The sequence below is a fragment of the Rattus norvegicus genome, chromosome 4 (genome assembly GCF_021556685.1).
Source record: "Rattus norvegicus strain SHRSP/BbbUtx chromosome 4, alternate assembly SHRSP_T2T, whole genome shotgun sequence".
Taxonomy (NCBI): Eukaryota; Metazoa; Chordata; class Mammalia; order Rodentia; family Muridae; genus Rattus; species Rattus norvegicus.
Window position 1 is genome coordinate 136,326,039 of NC_141537.1, and position 21,944 is coordinate 136,347,982.

Genomic DNA, 21,944 nt, shown 5'->3' on the forward strand with positions numbered 1-21,944 from the left:
TTAGGGGGATGATGAAATGTGCTGTTCTAAACTCTTGTCAGCAACATAAACTTAAAAGAATCAGACTCTGGGATCAGCTACCCATAGGGAAATATGTAGTATTTTTGATCCTCAAAAGGATGTATCCTTCACCCATGTGAATATTCATAACAATGTACAGGAAGCTGATATATAAAAATGGTAGCCTCTTGCCTGCTCACATGTATTTGATATAACATTTAGATTGATGATTAACTTGACATCTTGTGACAGGAACTTTTTTTATATGTTAGCCTGGTTGCAACATCCCATTTTTAGCTTTACAACTTAAGATAAAGGATGTGTAACATTGCTGAATGAGACTAGGTCCAAAATTCCGATCCTAAGGTGTTCTCCCTCCTCTCCTCTTGCCCCTAACAGCCACAGGCAACTATGAATAAGTGACTGTGAATGTAAATACAAGCTTTATGAGCTGCTAATGCAATGTCACATAAAAGATCAAACTGTACCCAATCAATGATTATGTCATACTATTTTTTTTTGTAGACTGACAAAGGAAAGCAGAAAAGGGATTTCACGCTGTTGCAGTTCCTTCACTAAAAGGAATGAAATACCTCAGAGAGTCAAGGTTACTTTTTAAATTCCTAGGGCAAGGAGAGCATGTCCCACTTCTGCCGTGCTTGTCTTTTCGCCATATCTACATGAGGAGAAGGATGGTGGAGTCCCTTCCAATGAAGACAAATGGTCCCAGACGTAGGCAGGAAGGCAATGTCATTAAAGGCAGAACTCAAGAGACATGTACCAGAATTGGACTACAGCATTTCCTGTCTAGATTCCTCTCCTCCACAGAATGAACATTAACTTTGGTTAAAGGGAGTAAAAGAGTACGCTGCCAATTAGATGAGAGCTATACTGGGCCACATTATTCTACAGAAGAACAAAATATAAAGATGAAGACAGTTTTTAGCTATAAGACACTCTGTTTGCAAACTAGTAGTATACATGTGGTTTTTAAAAGAGATGACCAAAGTAAATTTCATTATACAATTTCAAATTTATAAGATGATAAGCTAGCTAATCGTAGTATAATATGTGTGTGATAGAGTTTTGAATGTAAGATGTATGCAGCATGTGAAAAACTACCCATGATGGACAAGATTCTGTAGTGAATTGGCCTATGGCATGTGTATTTAAATTCTGGTGCTGTATGCCCGAAAGCAAGACAATGTCAGGGCTGGCTTCTTCTGGAGGCCATGAGGGAAGAATCTATTCTGTATTTCTACTTGGCATTGCACGCATGTTAGTGTGTTTATTGGTGCATGTGTAGGTGACAAAGGACACTGATCACTCTTTCACTCTGTCTTATTCCTTTGAGACAGTGTCTTTCAATGAACTCAGAGCCACACTTTAGAAAGCCCACAATTCTGAGGTTATGGTGCATTTGGGACATACCTGAAGCTGAGTTCTGAATTCAAGTGTTCAAGCAGATCGTCTTACCCACTGAATCATCTCGCTTACCCATCACTGATATGTTTCCATTCCCATTTGACAAGCTCTGGTCCAGATGCATACTTCTCTTTCTTATAGTATTGCCAACCATTATTGCTTTTCAGGCAGTGGGTGTCATTGCAAGGTATTTTCTACATTGATTTATATATAAATAAAACAAATCATAACAGTGAATAAAAATATTAAACCGCCAGCATTTTAAAACTTTCTCAAAGGTTCCAAAATATGAATCTTTCCAAACTCACTGATCTGATGTCTCCTGGGGACTTTGAGGAAGAAAAGAAGAAAAACTGATGGTTCTCACGACGTTGTCACATAAAGAGATACAGTTTTCTCAGTGCTGAATAGGATGTAGCTACCTCTGTTCAGTGTTATTGTTTGATAAAATGCATGTTCCCAAGTGGCAATATTGCCCCTGACTCCTAAGTCCCACATGAGACACACTGCATTCATTAACATACCTAACTTGAAGTCGACACAAAGCCACCAGAATAAAACTGAGCATTCAAAAACTTTTATTGTTTTCTTTAATATTGGCACAGATTATAAATAATTGACCTTTGGAGCTACAAAGAAACTACAACTAGGAGTTCCACATACTTTCTAATCCTGGAAAATCATTGGTCAGTAATATAAAAGCAACAAGAGGACTGTGAGATTACCCTGGTATTCCTTTTTTTATTTCAATATTTTTTCCATCTTTATTAAATTGGCTATTTCTTATTTACATTTCAAATGTTATTCCCTTTCCTGGTTTCTAGGCCAACATCCCTCTAACCCCTCCCCTCCCCTACTATATGGGTGTTCCTCTCCTCATACTCCCTCCCCCCAACAATTCCGTTCACTGGGGGTTCAGTCTTGGCAGGGCCAAGGGCTTCCCCTTCCACTGGTGCTCTTACTAGGCTATTCATTGCGACCTATGAGGTTGGAGCCCAGGGTCAGTCCATGTATAGTCTTTGGGTAGTGGCTTAGTCCTGGAAGCTCTGGTTGGTTGGCATTGTTGTTCATATGAGGTCTCGAGCCCCTTCAAGCTCTTTCCATTCTTTCTCTGATTCCTTCAACGGGGGTCCTGTTCTCAGTTTAGTGGTTTGCTGCTGGCATTCGCTTATGTATTTTCTGAATTCTGGCTGTGTCTCTCAGGAGAGATCTACATTTGGTTCTTGTCAGCCTGAACTTCTTAGCTTCATCCATCTTATCTAGTTTGGTGGCTGTCTATGTATGGGCCACATGTGGGGCAGGCTCTGAATGGGCGTTCCTTCAGCCTCTGTTCTAAACTTTGCCTCCCTATGCCCTCCCAAGCGTATTCTTGTTCCCCTTTTAAAGAAGGAGTGAAGCATCTGCATTTTGGTCATCCTTCTTGGTTTCATGTGTTCTGTGCTTCTAGGGTAATTCGAGCATTTGGGCTAATATCCACTTATCAGTGAGTACATACCATGTGTGTTTTTCTGTGATTGGGTTAGCTCACTCAGGATGATATTTTCCAGTTCCATCCATTTGCCTATGAATTTCATAAGGTCATTGTTTTTGATAGCTGAGTAGTATTCCATTGTGTAGATGTACCACATTTTCTGTATCCATTCCTCTGTTGAAGGGCATCTGGGTTGTTTCCAGCTTCTGGCTATTATAAATAAGGCTTCTGTGAACATAGTGGAGCACGTGTCTTTGTTATATGTTGGAGCATCTTTTGGGAATATGCCCAAGAAAGGTATAGCTTGATCCTCAGGTAGTGCAATGTCCAATTTTCTGAGGAACCTCCAGACTGATTTCCAATATGTTTGTACCAGTCTGTAATCCCACCAATAACGGAAGCTTGGTCCTCTTTCTCCACATCCTCGCTAGCATGTACTGTAGCGGAGTTTTTGATCTTAGCCATTCTGACTGGTGTGAGTTGGAATCTCAGGGTTGTTTTGATTTGCATTTCCCTGGTATTCTTACAAATATCCTTCCTTGGAGTTAACATTCCGCAGCCATCTGGTTTCATTGCAGACTCTTAGAAAGCTGTCTATACATCTTAAACATCACAACATATTTATTAGCATATACTGACATCATATCCTCTGCCCCATCCCTGTGCTTTATGCCTTCAGAAGATAGTAACTATTTTTAACAGATATACCTACACATATACAAATTGTATATATTAGAATTATTGGTTAATCCACATCACACTGCACATCAGCCTCTGTGTCTGCTAAGGTATCACTAGAAATTCTTTTCACTGGCCAAGGAATGACCAGAAATTTCCTGATAACAACTCTTATCAAAGTATTATTCCTCTCACTAATGTGTGTCTTATACTATAAATTAATTCAGGATATAAGTTATCTTCCATAGAGAAGCTAATTCAATGCCATATGTATGGTATTTTTAAAAGATACAGGAAAAGAAAACACAATATCCTCAGAGAGACATACTGTTATTAGTTTGGCAGATTCTGGACTCTGGGTCACATACACCCAATCCACTCCCTTGTGAGTACTGTAAATGTGGTGCTACACAGGAGTAGCTTTGCTGGAACACACACATAATAGCACTCTCAATGGCAATAGCACTCCACTAGTCATCTACTGCAGAACTGAGTGCCGAAGCAGAGCCTATTTCTGGGTTTTAATGACTTCTTTGAGAGTAGCAGCTGCCTATGTATTAAAACAAACCAGAGTGGGCAAAGGTTGAGCTTCTCTGAGAGGATTCTTCGGCCGTCAGGCCAAACAGGATGCTTGCTGTGGTTGTTTACTTTCCAGAACTAAAGTGAATGCAAGGGTCTTGAAAAATACCGTGAAACCATCAAGAAATCAGTTTTGTGAACCACGGATTTATTAAGAAGTAGCAAACACCAAATCCGCCTTTCTTAACTTACTTACTAAATGGGTCATTTCATGACTATACTCGATGACATATAGGACTACCCACTACTTATTGTTCCCCCTCAAACTGCCTCTGGACCTCTCCTAACAGGTCCCATTCCCAACATCATGTCCGTTTAATTTTGTAATGCGCCATTGATATGCATGAGTGTGGGACCATTATCTAGAGAGTGGGCAACCTACTCCCTATATGGTGTTCATAGATCTTATGCCATTCTTAACATTAGGATAAATGTTCCAAAATCACGATACAACAGCAGCATTCAAGCTAATCATATGACTTACCTGATTTTCCCTATTATTACTTTTTCCTTATTCGTTTTTATTTTTAAAATTATTTTCGTATACACGGATGTTTTGCCCACTTCTATATCTCTCTACCACTTGTATGGAATGCCATAGAGGCCAGGCAAATCCAGACAGAGCATCAGAACAGATCCTCTGAGACTAGAGTTATGGATGGTTGTAAGCTGTCATGTGGGTGCTTAGAATTGAATCCAGGTCCTCTGGAAGAGCATCCAGAACTCTAATGCTCTGACGTATCTCTTCTGGCCCCATATTTGATTTTTATATCATACTCAGATTAAGACTGAGCAAGATTGTCCTTCCAAAGTGCTTCAAATTTGAAATTGCACAGTTATATGAAAAGGAGATAACCAACCTATCAGTAGTGTTTAGAAACTGTGACTTTTCAGTCACTGGGTCACATTTATCCTAAGATCCAGGTTTGGAATACATCATGTCCATTTAGACACTTAAAGATGTTGAGTATAAATATAAATTTGGGCTACTGAAGAAGATATTAGCAATCCTAAACTCAACAGTATGGCAGGCATTCCCTACTTCCACAGACCTCCGCCATAGAGGATGAAGTTTGCAGGGCTACTGGAGAGTAATTCACCTCTAATGACTGACAAAATGACTTTGATAATCAACCAAAATCAGGACTGAGTCATTCTGTTTTCTGCCTCAAATGCTTTTTAGCTTTTTTCTGAGTACAAAGTCTATTTTGAGCATAAAGCCCCAAATAATACAACTTTCTCAGAAATTCAGTTCAGTACAATGGACTGCACATATCCCCAAAGCATCATTGTTTATAATTTGAATGGAGGCTATGCCTTTTATTCTTAAATCTGTGCCTTTTGGACCCTATCACAGAATAATAAAAACATACCATGAAATTGACACATATATAAAATTCATTTTAAAAAGTTAAAAATATAGCCATGCTTTTTGATGAGTGTTGAAAGGTATGTCATGTCAATATGCCACCTGGATTTGGAAAATGGTTTGAATTAAAAGGGTAATATTTCATGATGTCTGAATACTATGTGGACTTATAATTTTCATGTCTATAAACCAAGTATCACTTGAGCTCAGTAACATTCAGGTGTTACTTGCTCCGTGCAAAACTTCTGGGTTTGAATAGATGTTGAGGGCCAGAGAGCCTTAAAAAAATGTGAAAATGCCTATTATCGAGCATGTTTCAGAAAAGTCTGTTAATTATTATTCTTAGATTATATCATGATATGTATATTCTACTAGAAGCAAGTGTAATATTAGAACAAAACAGATATGAGTTTCCCTCAATATTCCCCTACTCACAGGCTTGTTAACCAGCATCTCTGGACACTCAGTTCTGTGGTATGGGAATTATGAGACTAAGATGAGATTTTGGATTCAAAGACTAGCAGTTCTTTATCAATGAAATAAATGGAATTTGACATTAATGCATATTTTTTGCTTAGTGCTGCATCAAATTTTGAATTATATCTGAGGAAAGTAATTTATGAGAAAGTAATGTAATAAATGGCTTTATTCATCACAGCTCTGTATCTCCATGACAAAAAAAATCGGATGGAATAGTATTTTCCTTTAAGTGGTTGTAAACACTCGTACCCATGTTCAGTTATCTAGTATAGCGAATGTTTCAGTTTTATACCTAAAACAAAAGGTGACTATTAATTTGTGGAGGGTAGACACCTCATCAAAAAAGTATGGGTGGATATATTAATATTGCTGCATGAATCAGTTTTCAATTTGAAAATTCAACAAGGATTTATTCTTTACATTGCTTCCAGAGTACTATGGAAGCTCAACAAAATAAACAGTAAAGAACTGTCAGAGAACTCAAAAATCTGAAAAATATGTAATTTCATATATATTGCTGGGAGCGGAATCTTAATTTTCTCTATTCTCTTAAAATAGGAAATATGGCCACACATTGAATATTCTGAACTCTCTACATGGCATAATAAAGCAAATTTTAAAAAGTCAGAAATGGCCACAGGTATGCCACAGTGAATGTCATTTAGTTAAAACCTGATTTTCACTCAGGAACATGTGACCCACATTGTTCAATAGACAATGATTCACACTGCTCACACAATTACATTCTACCTACCATCATTTCTCTATATTTTACAGACATTTGAACTTGAGTATTACTTGCATAATTTCATATGCTATTAGAATGGGAGATTCTGGGGTTGGGGATTTAGCTCAGTGGTAGAGCACTTGCCTAGGAAGCGCAAGGCCCTGGGTTCGGTCCCCAGCTCCGAAAAAAAGAACCAAAAAAAAAAAAAAAAAAAAAGAATGGGAGATTCTGCCTTCCTATACATCTGGAAGGAAGCTCAATACTATGTGATCTTGTAAAGAGACAAATAAATATAAAAGTTTATTTGGAGATTAAAAAGCTGGGAGCTTTACTTTGAACACTTAGAAGTAACATAAAACCTCACATAAATGCTGCTGCGAGCCTTTGAACCTCCCCAGGTGGCATGCGAACTGGCTGTGCATGTTGAGAACATTCTCGGAACAGACTGAGCCCTTGGTGTTGCAAATATAGAACAAGGAAGTGCCACACCTAGAATCTAGGTGCTGTTTGAGCGATGCATTAATTTTATTAGTGCTTTCCTGCCCGTGGATGACACTAATCAATGTTAAAATGGCAGCAGGTGATCCAAAAACTGCCTGAATGCCTTAATTTTAAACATTAGCAACCTTCACGACTCCTCCTTGGAGATGAAACTGGGGAAGCAAATGGAATTCATATCCCTACAAAACATGATGTGTAGATATCAGCAACAATTAATAATGGCAGATTAAACAGTCATGCCCTAAGGTCAACACACTGTGAAGCTGTCGAGGTTTAAGAAAAAAATCCTGGAACAGAGTCAAAAGATTCAAAGAATGTACATTCTGATTCAGCACAGTGTGAGAGCTTAACCCTCCCCTAAAACAGCCCTTTGCTTCTATCTATTGACTATCTCCCATAACCAAATGTTGGGACTTCCATGATTATGCAGAAAATTCAAGTAAAAGAGCCAAACCAATGCCCCACCATTAAAACCCATAAAACTACACCTCGAATACTTGGAACACAAATCCTGAATACACAGGAGATTCTGTCACTTTTACAGTAATAATTTTAAAAACCTGACATTGTTATTATAGTTAAAATATACAAATTGTTTTCTTTATAAATGACAGCTAGCAATATGAGCTTTGTCTCCAGAATACTGGTAAATAAGAAAATAAACCCAGATAGTGTGAAGAGAAAATAAATACAAATACAGAAATGAGATAAGAAGAGCTTAGTTTCTCAGTGGTCATACAAAAATTTGGAAAAAGATAGTATATTTAATGGCCAGCTATAAGGATAAGTTTTTTTTTTTTACAATTTTAGGTGATGTGACACTGCTTGCATTCAAGTTTTTTCAATGCTAACAGAATATTGAACAAAGATTTTTCGATGCTTTAATCAAGTTTATCTGACATAAATGAAGTAGACAGGGAGTTAGTGAAGCTGAACTAATGAACCTAGAATATTTCCACTGAATATTCCGCCTAAACACTACAGGATACACATTCTTCTCAGCAGACCATGGGAGTGTCTCAAAAATGGCCCACATTCTAAGACACAAAGTAAATCTCAACAATCTTAGAAAAACAGAAATAAATCTGTATTCCATCTGACAATGGAGTAGTACCTGGATTCCATAGCCAAAGACACCCGAGAAAATACAAACCCTCATGGAGATTAAACAGTATGGTATTGAATGATGAATGAGTCACAGAGGAAATGAGGAAGTTTATAATGTTAAATTAAAATGAAAATGAAAACAAAGTATACCAAAACTTGTGGGCTATCATCAATCAATTTTTAAGTACTTAGTTTTCTAAACTTTGAGAGATGGGTGGAATAGTGAGCTAAAATTACTTGATGTATATTGTAAATATACAATATGCCTACTCTTCTCTCCAAGAAGTCCATTCCTCAAGAAGGAAAGGTAAGGCAATATGCACAGTAGCCACTGGGAAAGCTATCCCAGGTGAACATCATTAGAGTATCAAGGTAAATCTATCCTTCAGCTCTGTTCAGCATTTTGATATGATGACGTGACATTTTTACTCACCAAGTTCACACTCAAGAGCCAAGCAAAACATCTTGTAATGTTGTCAGAGAGTGTGCAATTTGTATCGTATCACTGCTATGCCATGTTGCATACAGACCACAGTTAGACATGTTTATTAGCCATACCAAAGTAATGTCTAGCCAAGTGCCTAATAACTCTGCAATTTCTGATTTAAGAACAGCTCCGTCTGCAAGGAACAACCTCCTTTCTATAGCCTAACCTGCTAGGAATGTTCTGCTTCTGTTCATTTAGGCAACATTGTTTAGCTGGAAACAATCAAAATGAAAAATACTCTGATATTTCTCTTCACGTACACATATACACTAAGGTCTACAGACAGACAGATAGAAAGACAGACAGAGAAGCACAAACACAGTCATGTAGCAGGGTTGGGGGGGAGGCTGCCTCTGAAATACCTGCATGTGTCACCTATTTCTCTACCCAGTATGAAGCCATAGCCAAACACTACTTTGCTGTAAGGATACGCACAGCACAGTACCCATAAAAATACTTTTTGCAATTTAAAAGCAAGAATGAAACTTTTTAGGGAAAGTCCTATCTGTGCTAATAAATAGCTCTTTGTCTTAGATAAAGCATCTAAACCGTAAACATGTTTCTGAAGGCAGCTCCAGAAACATGCACGGATGCATATACATATATGCACATATATTCAGATTAGTGTAACTCAATGTTTTTAAAGTATTTTTCACATTAACACATATCATATCTTCTTTGCCCCAAGGAATAATTTTTGGCTAAAATTCATGTAAAAGTTGCGTGGTTATGGTAGCCAGCCATAACCAAGAGACCCTTAGGGCAAGCTAGTAGGTAAGACTAACCAACTTTCTAAGCTTAAGGTTTAACTGGTAGGCATTGCCTCAGTTAGTAAATTGGAGAGGCATGAAGAAAGACACCTTATATTAACATTGTGTGTACACAACTGAACACATGTGAACATACATACAACATACATACATGCAAAAATATGTTCATTAGTTATACATTCCAATGATATAGAGCTTCCAAATCACAAGGTCTACCACATTCTGTCACTCTCTCTAATTCCAATTCTAAGATCTCATTTTCTGTCATCCTCAAACATGAGGAACATGAAGAACCTTCCACATGTTTGTTCAGTCCTTCTTCATTTCTGTATCAGAGCATGGAATCTGATCTTCCTCTTTTGATTAGGTATCCCAAATCTTACTTAAATACTTTCACACATTGTACTCACTGTATAAAGGCCTCTCCACCTAGATCCCCTTCTATGACACTAGTAGATACTGATACAGATACAGAGTTCCAATATTCTCCTGTAGATGGCTTGCAGCTCCTGCCATTAATTCTTCAACCACTTCAACATAACAATTCCAAATCCCTGTCTCCTTCTGTGCCATTTATTTTTGCTTAATTGCTTCATTATCTTCCCACTCAGGTTCAAACCTTCAACAATCTGATCCCTCACCTAGAATAATGATGTAACTGCTCTGCTGTTTTGACTTCATCATCTTTCTCCTCTTTAGTGTTATCTTTGTACATCAACTGCCACTGGTTGGACATTGCTGCACATTTTTTAACTCAGAACTGATACAATCCCTCCTGGAGCCTCAGGAAACTATCAAAATGTGCAAGGCTCTGGAATTTAGAAACTTACATGACTCCTCAGATGGCCCCAACCCAAAGTTATATGTGCAGAAAACACTTGCTAAAGGGAGAGGTTGAAAGAAATGCACATTTCATCAGTCGTTCCCCATACTGGGGTAGACTTCTTAGTGATGCAGCTGCTTGTCAGTCATCCATGCTCCTGAAAGTAATTCTTAAATACTCAAGATGCTCACCAAGATAAACTTGGATGGAACTGCTTTTGTTTTATAATCTGTCATCACAACCCTAGTGTAGATAACTAGGATTTCTTCATACCCACCTCCCAGGAAAATAATGCAACAAACATAACTTCCACTACTCTCCAAGTATCATCTCTGTCATTTATCCTTCCAGTCTAGCCTATTAACATCCCATTGGAGCAAGCTTTAAAAGCAAAGCTAGAATGATAGCACACACCAATCTTTAGGCCTGACAACTTCCTTTCAAAATATACCACCAATTATAGTTTTATTCACGATATAACAATGTTATTTTTCTAATAAAAAGGAAAAAATCAAATAAATTAATTTAGTTATGTATTTATGTAACTCCAACTGTGTAATATTACAGTTTCAACATCTGATCTGTGTAAAAACTTATTTTAATTGGATATTTTTTTATTTTCAAATGTTATTCCCTTTCCTGATTTCTCAGACGTGAGCCCCCTATCCCATCTCCCTTCCCTTCTTCTATAAGGGTGTCCCCCTCCCTGAGAGACACAGCTAGAGCATGTCAAATACAGAGATAAATGCTTGCAGCAAACCACTGAACTGAGAACGGGAGCCCAGTTGGAGGAATATATTGAAATTAGAGAAAGGATTGTGTAAAAACTTTGTTGATTCTTTGAGAGTTTTACATCATGCACCCCAATCCCACTCATCTCCTGACCCCTTCTTATCTGCCCTCTGCTCTTGCAACATCCTCACTCCAACAAACAAAACAAAAATATAACAACAAAACATCTCTTTGTGGAATCTCTGTGTAAGGTGTCCCAGTGTATCACACAGTATACCCTTTTGTCCACACACCTTTACTTGCAAATGTTCATTGCAATGAGTCATTGGTCTGAATATCCCCTCCTTGGAACTCCTCTCAGATGTTCTGTTGCTAACCTGTGTCATGCAGTCCCTGCAGCTTTGGATCATCAGGGAAATGCTCCTTCCCTCACTCCAGCAGATCATAGATGGGGTAGATGCTAGGGTGTGTCAATTCACAGCCCCGAATCTGGGCCTGGGTGGTATCTGACTTGGTCAGCCTGCCAACTCTCCTGAGCACAACCCCCCAGGGTAAGTTCTCCAGCACTGCATATACTAAAAAATGTGTGTTTTGTACTTTTTTGTCTTTAATGTAAATGTTATTCCATGCTAGTATCATATAAGTTAAGAGAAGGCAAGCCTATGTCATACTTTCTCTAAACTTACCTTTTCTGAAAATTATTTTAAATGGTATCCAGCTTCAGTATAATGCTTATGGCCTTATGATGTGAGCTGTTTGACATGGAATTGTTTTGTGTTTTTATACTAAAATTCAAATACATAATCTTATTCACACAAGTTAAGACATATCCTTAGCATAATACTTAGCCTAATTATTAAACTCTAAATTCAAACTTGACTCCTTTACATATATGAGTTTTATGAAGTTGTTTAATGTCTCAAGACCTCTCAGTTCCCCATTTGTAAAATAGAGTTAAAAACAATGAACAGGCCAGAGAATCAACCAAAAAAAAAAACAAAAAAAACAAAAAAAAACAAAAAACAAACAAAAAAAAAACAAAAAACTGCTACAACTCATCTGTAAAATGGACTCAATAACAATGAAAGGGACAGAAAATCAATTAAACTATTACTGATATGACTCAGAGAAACTCCTTAACATAATCCTTGAGAAAAAGTAAGAGCTTAGCAAATGACATTGTTTGGGGTCACAACTCAAATGGTGCCTTCTCCATTACTGTTTTTCTTTCTGAATCTTCATTTCCTCAGGTAAGTACTCAGACAACTTCTACTACTCCTTATGTATTTTTATTAAATTAGAATCTTGTATCATGACAGCATTCCTACCATTGTTTACATGAGCCTCTTTTCCTAAGCTGACTGCAGCCTGATTCTCTTGGCCTCCTCTAGATCCTTTATCCCAATCCCCACCACAGTCCTCTGCTCAGTACTCAGCTCACTTAATGGCGCTTCAGAAGTGGCTGGCTTGCAGTATGTGGGATGTGCAGGAGGAAGAAAGGAGCAGAAAGCAGGAGTAAGGCCAGGGCAACACCACAAGATGAGAGAAGACAAAGATCTAAGCTCCCTATAGAAAGGAGAGAGGCAAGTAATAAAGGACTAGAAGGACAAGGACACGGAGGAACTAGCATCAATTCTACCTTCCCTTTGTCTGAGGACACACTTGCAGCGATTGCCTGAGATCAATAGCGTTTCATATGAATGCAAGCATGTGTGTGTTTCTCTCTCTCTCTCTCTCTCTCTCTCTCTCTCTCTCTCTCTCTCTCTCTCTCTCTCTGTGTGTGTGTGTGTGTGTGTGTGTGTGTGTGTGTGTGTGTGTGTGTGCATACATCTACAGTCCATTATTCAGGAATTAACACTTAACTACTGCACTCTTAATGAGAGTCCCCATCCATTTAGCCCTTCTAATACGATCCAATTCATGGAAAAGCATAATAAGCAAGGGGACATTTTAAAACACTTTTACGTGATGAGTGCTGTAAGACAGCTTAACACGTAGGTAATAGGAATTGAATCAGTTTAAATGAGCACTCCATTTCCAAGACTTAGTGGACTAATTATAGGATACTTTTGAGAAACTAGCTATTTTAAGAGCTAAACGAAAAATGCGGGTCTTATTTAAGTTATGTTTGTTGAACTCTAATTACACTTCCAAAGCATCCTTTAAAGTTGGCGTAGTCTTTTCTTACTCAACATCAAATACAGAAAGTGCTAACACGTGCAGCTAATGGCCAATGTTAAAGGAGGAAAATGTGCCAACCATGCTTCCACATCTTTAGCTGATACTCACATGTATATTTGGTTGGCCTGTCAAGATTTTAATAAAATAAATGAAAAACAATGCTAGAGATCAGCTGCTGCAGTCGCAAAAATGACCTGAATGAAGTTTATCTGTAAAACACGTAATGTTTCAGGACATATTAGCAGGCAACAGTGACATCTCCATTTTACCAGTATAAATACTATCAAGCTATGTAACACTGTTCACAAGGCAGGAGAGAGGAGATGAGAGCCATCTCTGTTTTAAGAAACAAGGACCTAGAAGTATAGTCCCTAACACCTGTTAGGTTTCTGACCCAACAAAAGGCTGAGATGTATATTTAACATACAAAAGGAGACTTGGCTTCCAGATTCTCCCAGCATCCTTCAGTCCCAACCTGGCATACCTAACTCTTAACGCTGGATTTTCCAGCCAAGGGTAGAGGTTTCTCCAGCCCATAAGCTCTTTCCTATATAATCCAAATATTTTGTTCTCTATCTTTTTCCCCATCTGCATTTTCTCTTTCCATACCAGTGCATGCTTTTTCTTTTCTTCCTCCTGCCCTTTGACTCCCTCCATTTGGTGACTTCCCTGGCTTCTTTCCTTTGGACCAGTGAATTTGCCCATGAGAAGTGACTTCCCAATAAGCCTGCCTTTAAACACTTTAATTAGACTTGAATTGGCTCATTTCACCAGTAGAGAATAACTTATCAACATAAAGAGAAAAGAGAAAAGAAACATAGTGAGTCATGTTGAGGTTATCGGTAGCTCAATAAACATGTTTAATCATTTTCTAGATGATGGCAAGCATGGTGTCGGTAAAACCAATCGAAAAAGGTATTGGAAGAGCTTGAAGGGGCTCGAGACCCCAAAAGTACAACAATGCCAAGCAACCAGAGCTTCCAGGGACTAAGCCACTACCTAAAGACTATACATGGACTGACCCTGGACTCTGACCCCATAGGTAGCAATGAATATCCTAGTAAGAGCACCAGTGGAAGGGGAAGCCCTGGGTCCTGCTAAGACTGAACCCCCAGTGAACTAGTCTATGGGGGGAGGGCGGCAATGGGGGGAGGGTTGGGAGGGGAACACCCATAAGGAAGGGGAGGGGGGAGGGGGATGTTTGCCCGGAAACCGGGAAAGGGAATAACACTCGAAATGTATATAAGAAATACTCAAGTTAATAAAAAAAAATAAATAAAAAAAAATAAAAAAAAAGAAAAAGGTATTTGAAGGAGAAATTGAAAAGCATATTTTACTCTCAGGTCATTATGAACTTAACAGTGATTACAAGAAAATTAGAAAGGAAGGTAATTGCCTTATGATCACATTGAACACGATGGATGGTATTCTGGAGGTGTGCACAGTTGTGTATCAGTAGGAGTGGATAGTATCTGAAGAGACACAACCACCAGCATAAAACAAATAGAGATGGTGCATTTACAATGCAGGCTGTAGTTGAGAGTTTATTCTGCACGTTTCCTGTGATTAAATACACAATATTGAAGGGAGCCTGAATTCAATTATTGTGTCTTTAAACATATGAGCATTAAAATAAAGAGGTGCAAGTAATGTTAACAATATTGTAACTCTGATAAGACAAATATTGTTATTTCTTTCTCTCATATGTAAGAAAACTGATCTTTAAAATTATGAACTTTCTAAACTCCTGGGTGAATTTTATTTGCTAGAACAAAGCTCTCAGGCTACTCGCCTCTCATATAGTCTCATTTATAGTGACTAGTGGCTCCCAAACCAGATAGCAAATAACATTGTCTCACACAGTTATTTTCTACATCACATTTTATGTGCATGAGTTTGTCTGCATATATGTATGTACACCGTGTCTGTGTCTAGTGCCTGTAGAGACCATAAGAGGGCATTAGATCCCCTGGAACTTTCGTTACAAATGATTATGAGCCACCATATTGGTGATGGTGATGGGAGCTGAGCACAGTTCCTCTGTTAGAGTAACAAATGCTCTTAACAGCTGGGCTACCTTTGTAGCCATTAGAGTTAAAAGATTTATGTTTAGGTATTTAAGAAGTAGAGAAGTGGTTTCTTTGAGATCTTATTGATTCTTAGTCAATGACCTTTATTCCACAAAGAAAGGATTCAGGAAGTAAAGCCATCTTTTGATTTCAGAAATAAATAGAAGTCTAAGTTAACCACAGTGACCAAAACAGTCATTTAAGCTAAATTCTGCAAACTATTTCAATTCCTTCATCTAATTAAAAAAATAGTGTCATTCCCACCATACCCTGGACCCAGAAATAGACTTCCACTGCTTAATATCAATTGTATTAATTTTTGTGACATTGGTTTTCTTTTACCCCTAATGATGCCTCTTCCTTTTCTGGTTTTACTGAATTCCCAGAATAAAAATGTTCTGTTTTGTTGCTCTGGTCTTCCTAAATCTGTCTTAAACTTTTACAATGTCAAGTACTAAATGTCAACTTGTCTAAACAAATATGAAAAATAAGAAGGAAAATCACGAGAAAATGATACATAAAAAAAGGCTTACTGGGAAAAGCTAGAAAAACATCAACTACACAGACTGGCTGAACATAGTAACTGCATCCTTTAGTAAACATAAGTTGCTTTTATTAATACAAAAACTGAGTAGCATATTCCTTATCTTAATTTGGGTTAATATTGCATGAAGAGACACCGTGATCATAACAACTTTATAAACAAAAACATTTAACCAGGGCTGACTAACAATTCCAAAGGTTAATTCCTTTATTAGGAAACATGGTGGCATGCTGGCAGTTATGGTGCTTGAGAAAGAACTGAGAGCTCAACATCCAAGTCAGAAGGCAGCAGGAAGGTTTCCACACTAGGACTAGCTTGAGAAAAGCCAGCCTCCACAGGGACACACTTCGTTCTACTATGCCACACCTACTCCAAGAAATCCACACCTTCAAATAGTGTTACTCCTCATGGGCCCAGCATTCAAACACCTGAGTCTATGGGAGCCATTCATATTCAAACCATCACTGTCCCTCACACATAGATGTATTTTAAAACATGCAAAGAAACAAGTATTTATTGATAGATTATCATACTCTTAAAATCAACCTTTTAATTTTAATGATGCAAAAAGAACAACAATAACTCACATTCAGTATTTTTTGTATTAAGCAAGAGACTGAGAAATCATTGTCTGTAGTATAATTATGAAGACTACCAATTGTCTAACCAACATACTCCACAGAATATGTTAGACAGAATATAATTTAGTTCTTCCTTGAACATTTTACTGCTGTTAAATTGCATTTCTATAAATTCAAGTTGAGATTTAACTTTCTTATGGATACTTTCACATTTAGGTATAATACACTCTGTAAACTGCCGTAAATGTGTAAGAGATGCAGAAACACAAATGTAGGCACATGCACAATGTAATTTTGTGTGTGTGTGTGTGTATATATATATATATATATATATATATATATATATATATATATATCCACTTCAGAGATTTCAGGATGGCTTCTACAAAAGGTATCACCCTGAAAGATATGCCTACTGATGTGGGCTGTCATTTTGATCTGTCTAGAAAAACAAAAAAGTGGAAAACTATGTAAAATAATTAAAGACAGAAAAATATTTTACTTTGTATGATAGCATTGATCTTTCTCCAAAGCCCATTTAGCAAATCTGAAATTTGAATATAATTACCACCATTTCCTTCAGTACTAGAATCTGTTTTAGGATTATAATTACATAGCTTAAAAAAACATAAATACTGCAGTAGTGGGATTATACCTTTGTAAGTTTTGAACATCTAATCTGATATTGATCATGAACTTATATATTAATATTTAAATATATAAAAAAATTTTAATTTTAATAAAAGAGCCCACACATCTACTCTCATATAGATGTATGTAAATCCTGTGTTTCTTACTGAGAATTCCAAACTGACTCATTAGAATCACAAATATACTACACTTTTATGAAGCCCAGGCTTCATAAGGAAAAGGATCTTCTAAGACCTAGAATATGAGTGCTGACTTCTTTTTATGATGAGAAGTGATTTTTATAATAGTCTAATTTCAACTGGTTCAGATAATGTAAAAGAACAAAGGGGTAAAGGGGTAAGAATGCTACGCACAGGCTCATAGACCAAGCAAACATAGCTAAATGCTACAATTGTCAAACCAACAGATAGCGTGCTCTGCTCCTATTCCTCATATAAATGTATGTATTATCCCTCTAATCAAAACAGAAAGAAAAATAGAAAACCATAGTTCTACATGTTCTATTATATATTATAATGATTCAAACTTTTCTTACCCACTCCCCAAAAATATGCCGGTAAAATGAACACAATAGACTATCAAAAGAATTTAAAAAATAGAGTTTTAGAGTATAAATATGAAATATTTTCTTTTGTCTACCCTTTTATAAAAAAAAAAAACCAAAACTGTAACAAAATGTCCTAAGTACACATTATGAGAAAAATTTCAAGGAAACTATCATCATATTTGAAACTGTGTATTTCTTCTCAGATGACTCAATCTCTACACATCTAATCAGAGGTAACCATGGTATATCGAGATCAGAAGAGGTAGGTCTCCCAAGGACTAAGCCGTTAATTGTCTACCCAATACTAAATGGTCAGCCCTCAAATCAGATGTATTTATATAAGACACAGCACTAAATAGAGTTAAAAGGTAGTAAGCACATTATTATATATTATATAATATATATGCATTAGTATATGCATTAAATATATGCATTAAATATATATATAATATTTAAAGAAAGGGAGGTTATAGATTTAAGAAGAGATGTGCTAGGTAATAAAGAACATAGAAGGAGGAATGAGGAGAGAAATGATATAAATATATTTCAATTATAATTGTGATTATATTATATATTTAATTATAATTAAATTTTATTATAAAAATATATATTTGTATAATTTCATTCCTTTCCTTCACCCCCTTGCAATCCAACTCTTGGACTAATAAATATATAAATATATGCTAATAAATATATAAATACAAAATAAAATGTGTATTTCTCAAGTTAAGTTGTCACACTAGGAACACTTATTAAATTCAGCAATATAATTTTAATATCTCACAGTTTTTATGGGAATATATTGACTTGTAAAAATTAGATAGAAGAATCATGAGAATCCAATTATGAGAATTAAGAATGGGAATCTTCTTTCTGAGAAAAACGATATGTTTGTCCTTGACCCTGGCGTAATTTTATGTTAACCTTTAAAAAGGATTTAAGAATAATCATGCATAGATGTGCATGCCTGTCATCTAAGTATGTGGAAGAGGAAGGCAAGATAATCAGGGTCAAAACAGTGAGATTGCAGTCCATCTGGGATACATAAAACCCCGTCTAAAAAACAAAAGCAAAGTATTTAAGCACATGACTCAAGAATAGTTCATACAAAATATAGCTTATTGTTACCTGCCAGGCAGCCAATGAATGAAAGCAGGATCAACTGTTTCCATGACAACATCATCTTTAATTGGCAAAAGCAAGAGTAACTCTTGTCTAGTCTCTGATGAATAGAATGCTTTGTCTTCAGGTAAATCCTTTAATCTGCAAAATATATGTAAAAAAAGAACTTAGACTTTTAAAAACCAGTTCTTTTCAAGAGAGATTTTCTTCTTTCCTTTAAATTCTGTATCATTCACAGAAATTCACATCCACAGATAAAACAAATCTTTCTTTGTTGTTGAAAACAGAAAATACTTGAAGTGCAGACACTTAAACACTGAATGCAAGTGATGGGAAGTTGCAAGCAGCTTATATAATTTAAAAAATTCAGGAGTGCTAAAATATTAACTATTCACACATTAAACTTTAAAACTTTTGCTAGATAATTGCAACAACTAAAATATTAACCTGAATTCCAATTTCTCTCATTTTATCTACTGGCAACATTGTAGTAAAGCCAATGGAGTTTTAAAAAGCAGATATCTTGAAGCAAAGGTTATTCAAATATCTGAATCCATGACCAGGCATACAAATAAATACAAAGTATTTTCAATATCTATTTATTTTAAAGCAGGTTTTTGTTATCAGAAACAAGTCAGAAAGGTCCCCATTGTGTATGTATGTGTGTTCCTATGTACAATGTTCCTCTGTACAGTGGTGGTCAAGAATTGGTTCCTCAGATATACTACACTTAATCAGAGTCTGTGTCCCAAACAATAAATGTCTAGATTTGCAGTGTGTACTTAGATCATTTAACCAGTCCTTCCTGTATGTCCACTGATGGGTCCTTCTATAGTAAGTGTTTTGGGGTGAGAAGTAAGAGATGGAATTTTACACAGATTCCAGGTATTGTGGATGCTAATTTTATATAGAGCAAGGAATCATGATCAAGAAGACATGCAACTGAGATCAACTCTTCTCAGGAGTAGTTTGGAAACGTAGACAATCGTGTGATCTTGAATCATTCTCACTACCTACCCAGTATTGTTAATTACAGATGTCCTTGAGATTTCTCCTGATGTAAACATCAGACAATGAATTTAAGAGCAAGTTCTTCACTTGGAAGATAAGAAATGAAACCATTCAAGGATAATGAAGAGAATCAGGAGGAAGGAGCATCATAGGAAGCAACGGCAGTTTATGCCTCAGCAGAAACCATGAGGTTCAGCATGGGATGGTTGGACATAGAAACCTAAAATTATCTGAAACTTTCACCTACTAAAGGACAAAAGTATGTAGGTTCTTATATATGTATTCTCACTGTGGTCACATGAGAATGGCTCCTAAGAGTGTTAATAACTTGGCACTTTTGATCTTTTAAAGATACATATCTTCACCTCACTGTAGAGAATGCTGAGAAGACTAAAATGAAACCTACTATGTGACACAGATATACCACTCACTGTCATAAACCAGAAGCACTAAACACCCTACTCCACTAATATTTTCTCAGACATGTTCATCACCTCCCTGCTCACAATACAAGGAAACAGAACCAATCTAAATATTCTTCAACCAATGGGCAATGAAAATGTGGTAGATATACAGAACAGAATTTTATTCAACTGTAAAGAAAAATAAAATTAAGAAATGTGTGAGTAAATGGATGAAATTTGAACATATTACACTAAGTGAGATAACCCAGCCCAAGAAACACATATACAACATATACTCTACTATTTGAGGGTCCTCGGTACAGTCTTTAGGTGTAAGTATATAACCTCGAGTAACCACAGGAACTAGGGAAGTCACTGGGGATTTTGGTGCAAGTTGGAGCTAAAGAAGAAGAAATAGTAAGACATAAGTGCTACTATGTGAGAAACAGGAAAAACTACAGGCGGATTTTATCTTCTAAGAGGGAAGAAAAGGAAAAATTAAGAAAGAAGGAGAGAAGAGGTCTAAAGAATGACCAAAAATATAGAAATAGTTATGGGGAAATATTTTCTTTTATGCTTATTCAGAAAAACATTACACACACACATATACACACACACATATACACACACACACGCACACACACACACACACACACACACACACACACACACACACACACACGTTGGAATGAAGTTAAGATCCCATTGCTGCAGATATCACATGCTTAGGAAACAGTACTTGAGGAAAACATCTTGGAACTGACCTGGACATCTTCTCTCTAAGGCCTGCCTCTCATATATAAGAAGTATCTCTCCAACTTCCGAAGGGAGACAAGCAACCTGTAGTCCTACTGTGTTGATTTTCATAAAAATGTACCCCAGGAGATTGAATCTTTGTCCTCAGTGGGTGGACAAGTTTGGGAAGGATTAGGAGGTTTGGCCTTGAAAGAAGCACGACTTGTGGGACAGGCTTTTTGCTTTTTGGCCTCCTGATTGATGAATGTGAGCTCCTAGCTGCTGCTCCCATCTGTTCCCCAGTTGTCTACAATCATGAACTATAACCCTCTGAAACTATAGCCAAATTAAATGTTTTCTTTCCGAAGCTGCCCTGACCACAGCAATAGAAAAGTAACTAAGACACCTACCCAGGTGTAGACCCTGTGAATCACAATGACTGGCCTGGGAAGAAACCCATGACCCTGCAACAGTAACACTTATATTGTAGATGTAACAACCAGTGCCTGTTTGTGCTTTGATTTCACTCAGTAGGAGAGAATGCACTCCTGGCACTGCAAATCTAGTGAACTAACCAGAGCCAGACAGGTTATAGACCCAGCAAAGAGAACCTTCCAAAGCCATTCTCCTAAACCAATATAATTTCTAACTTGTCATTATACTCACTGAAAAGTATAGCTTTTATCCCTCAACAAAGAAGCTGCTTTTCAAAAGATGAAGATTATTACAGAGATCCAAAACTGCTTAGAATTTGGAAGTTAATGTGGGGGTGCCCACTCATAGATATTAAGTGCAACTCCTATATCCAAGTACAAAAAGATTGTAAGAGTCAGAAAATCAAGGCATGTACTCCTAGCTAGTGTCTTCTATCTGTGACACGGAAGCTAAACCCATAAAGTCTCTAATATAAGATTGCCTGAATATGATGAGCATGATGGTTATTAGAGAGT

At 36.9% G+C, this 21,944-nt stretch overlaps 1 protein-coding gene across 3 annotated transcripts in view; it reads right to left on the reverse strand.

Annotated features, from left to right (window-relative positions):
* Cntn3 (contactin 3) overlaps positions 1-21,944 on the reverse strand; it is a 375,608-nt gene that overhangs the window by 268,862 nt on the left and 84,802 nt on the right. For 2 of the 3 annotated variants that reach the window (XM_087659082.1, XM_087659085.1), the window contains exon 2: positions 18,851-18,985. In XM_087659082.1, the coding sequence (XP_087515208.1) occupies positions 18,851-18,905 (55 nt within the window). In that variant the 5' untranslated portion in view covers positions 18,906-18,985. 3 annotated transcript variants of the gene reach the window in all.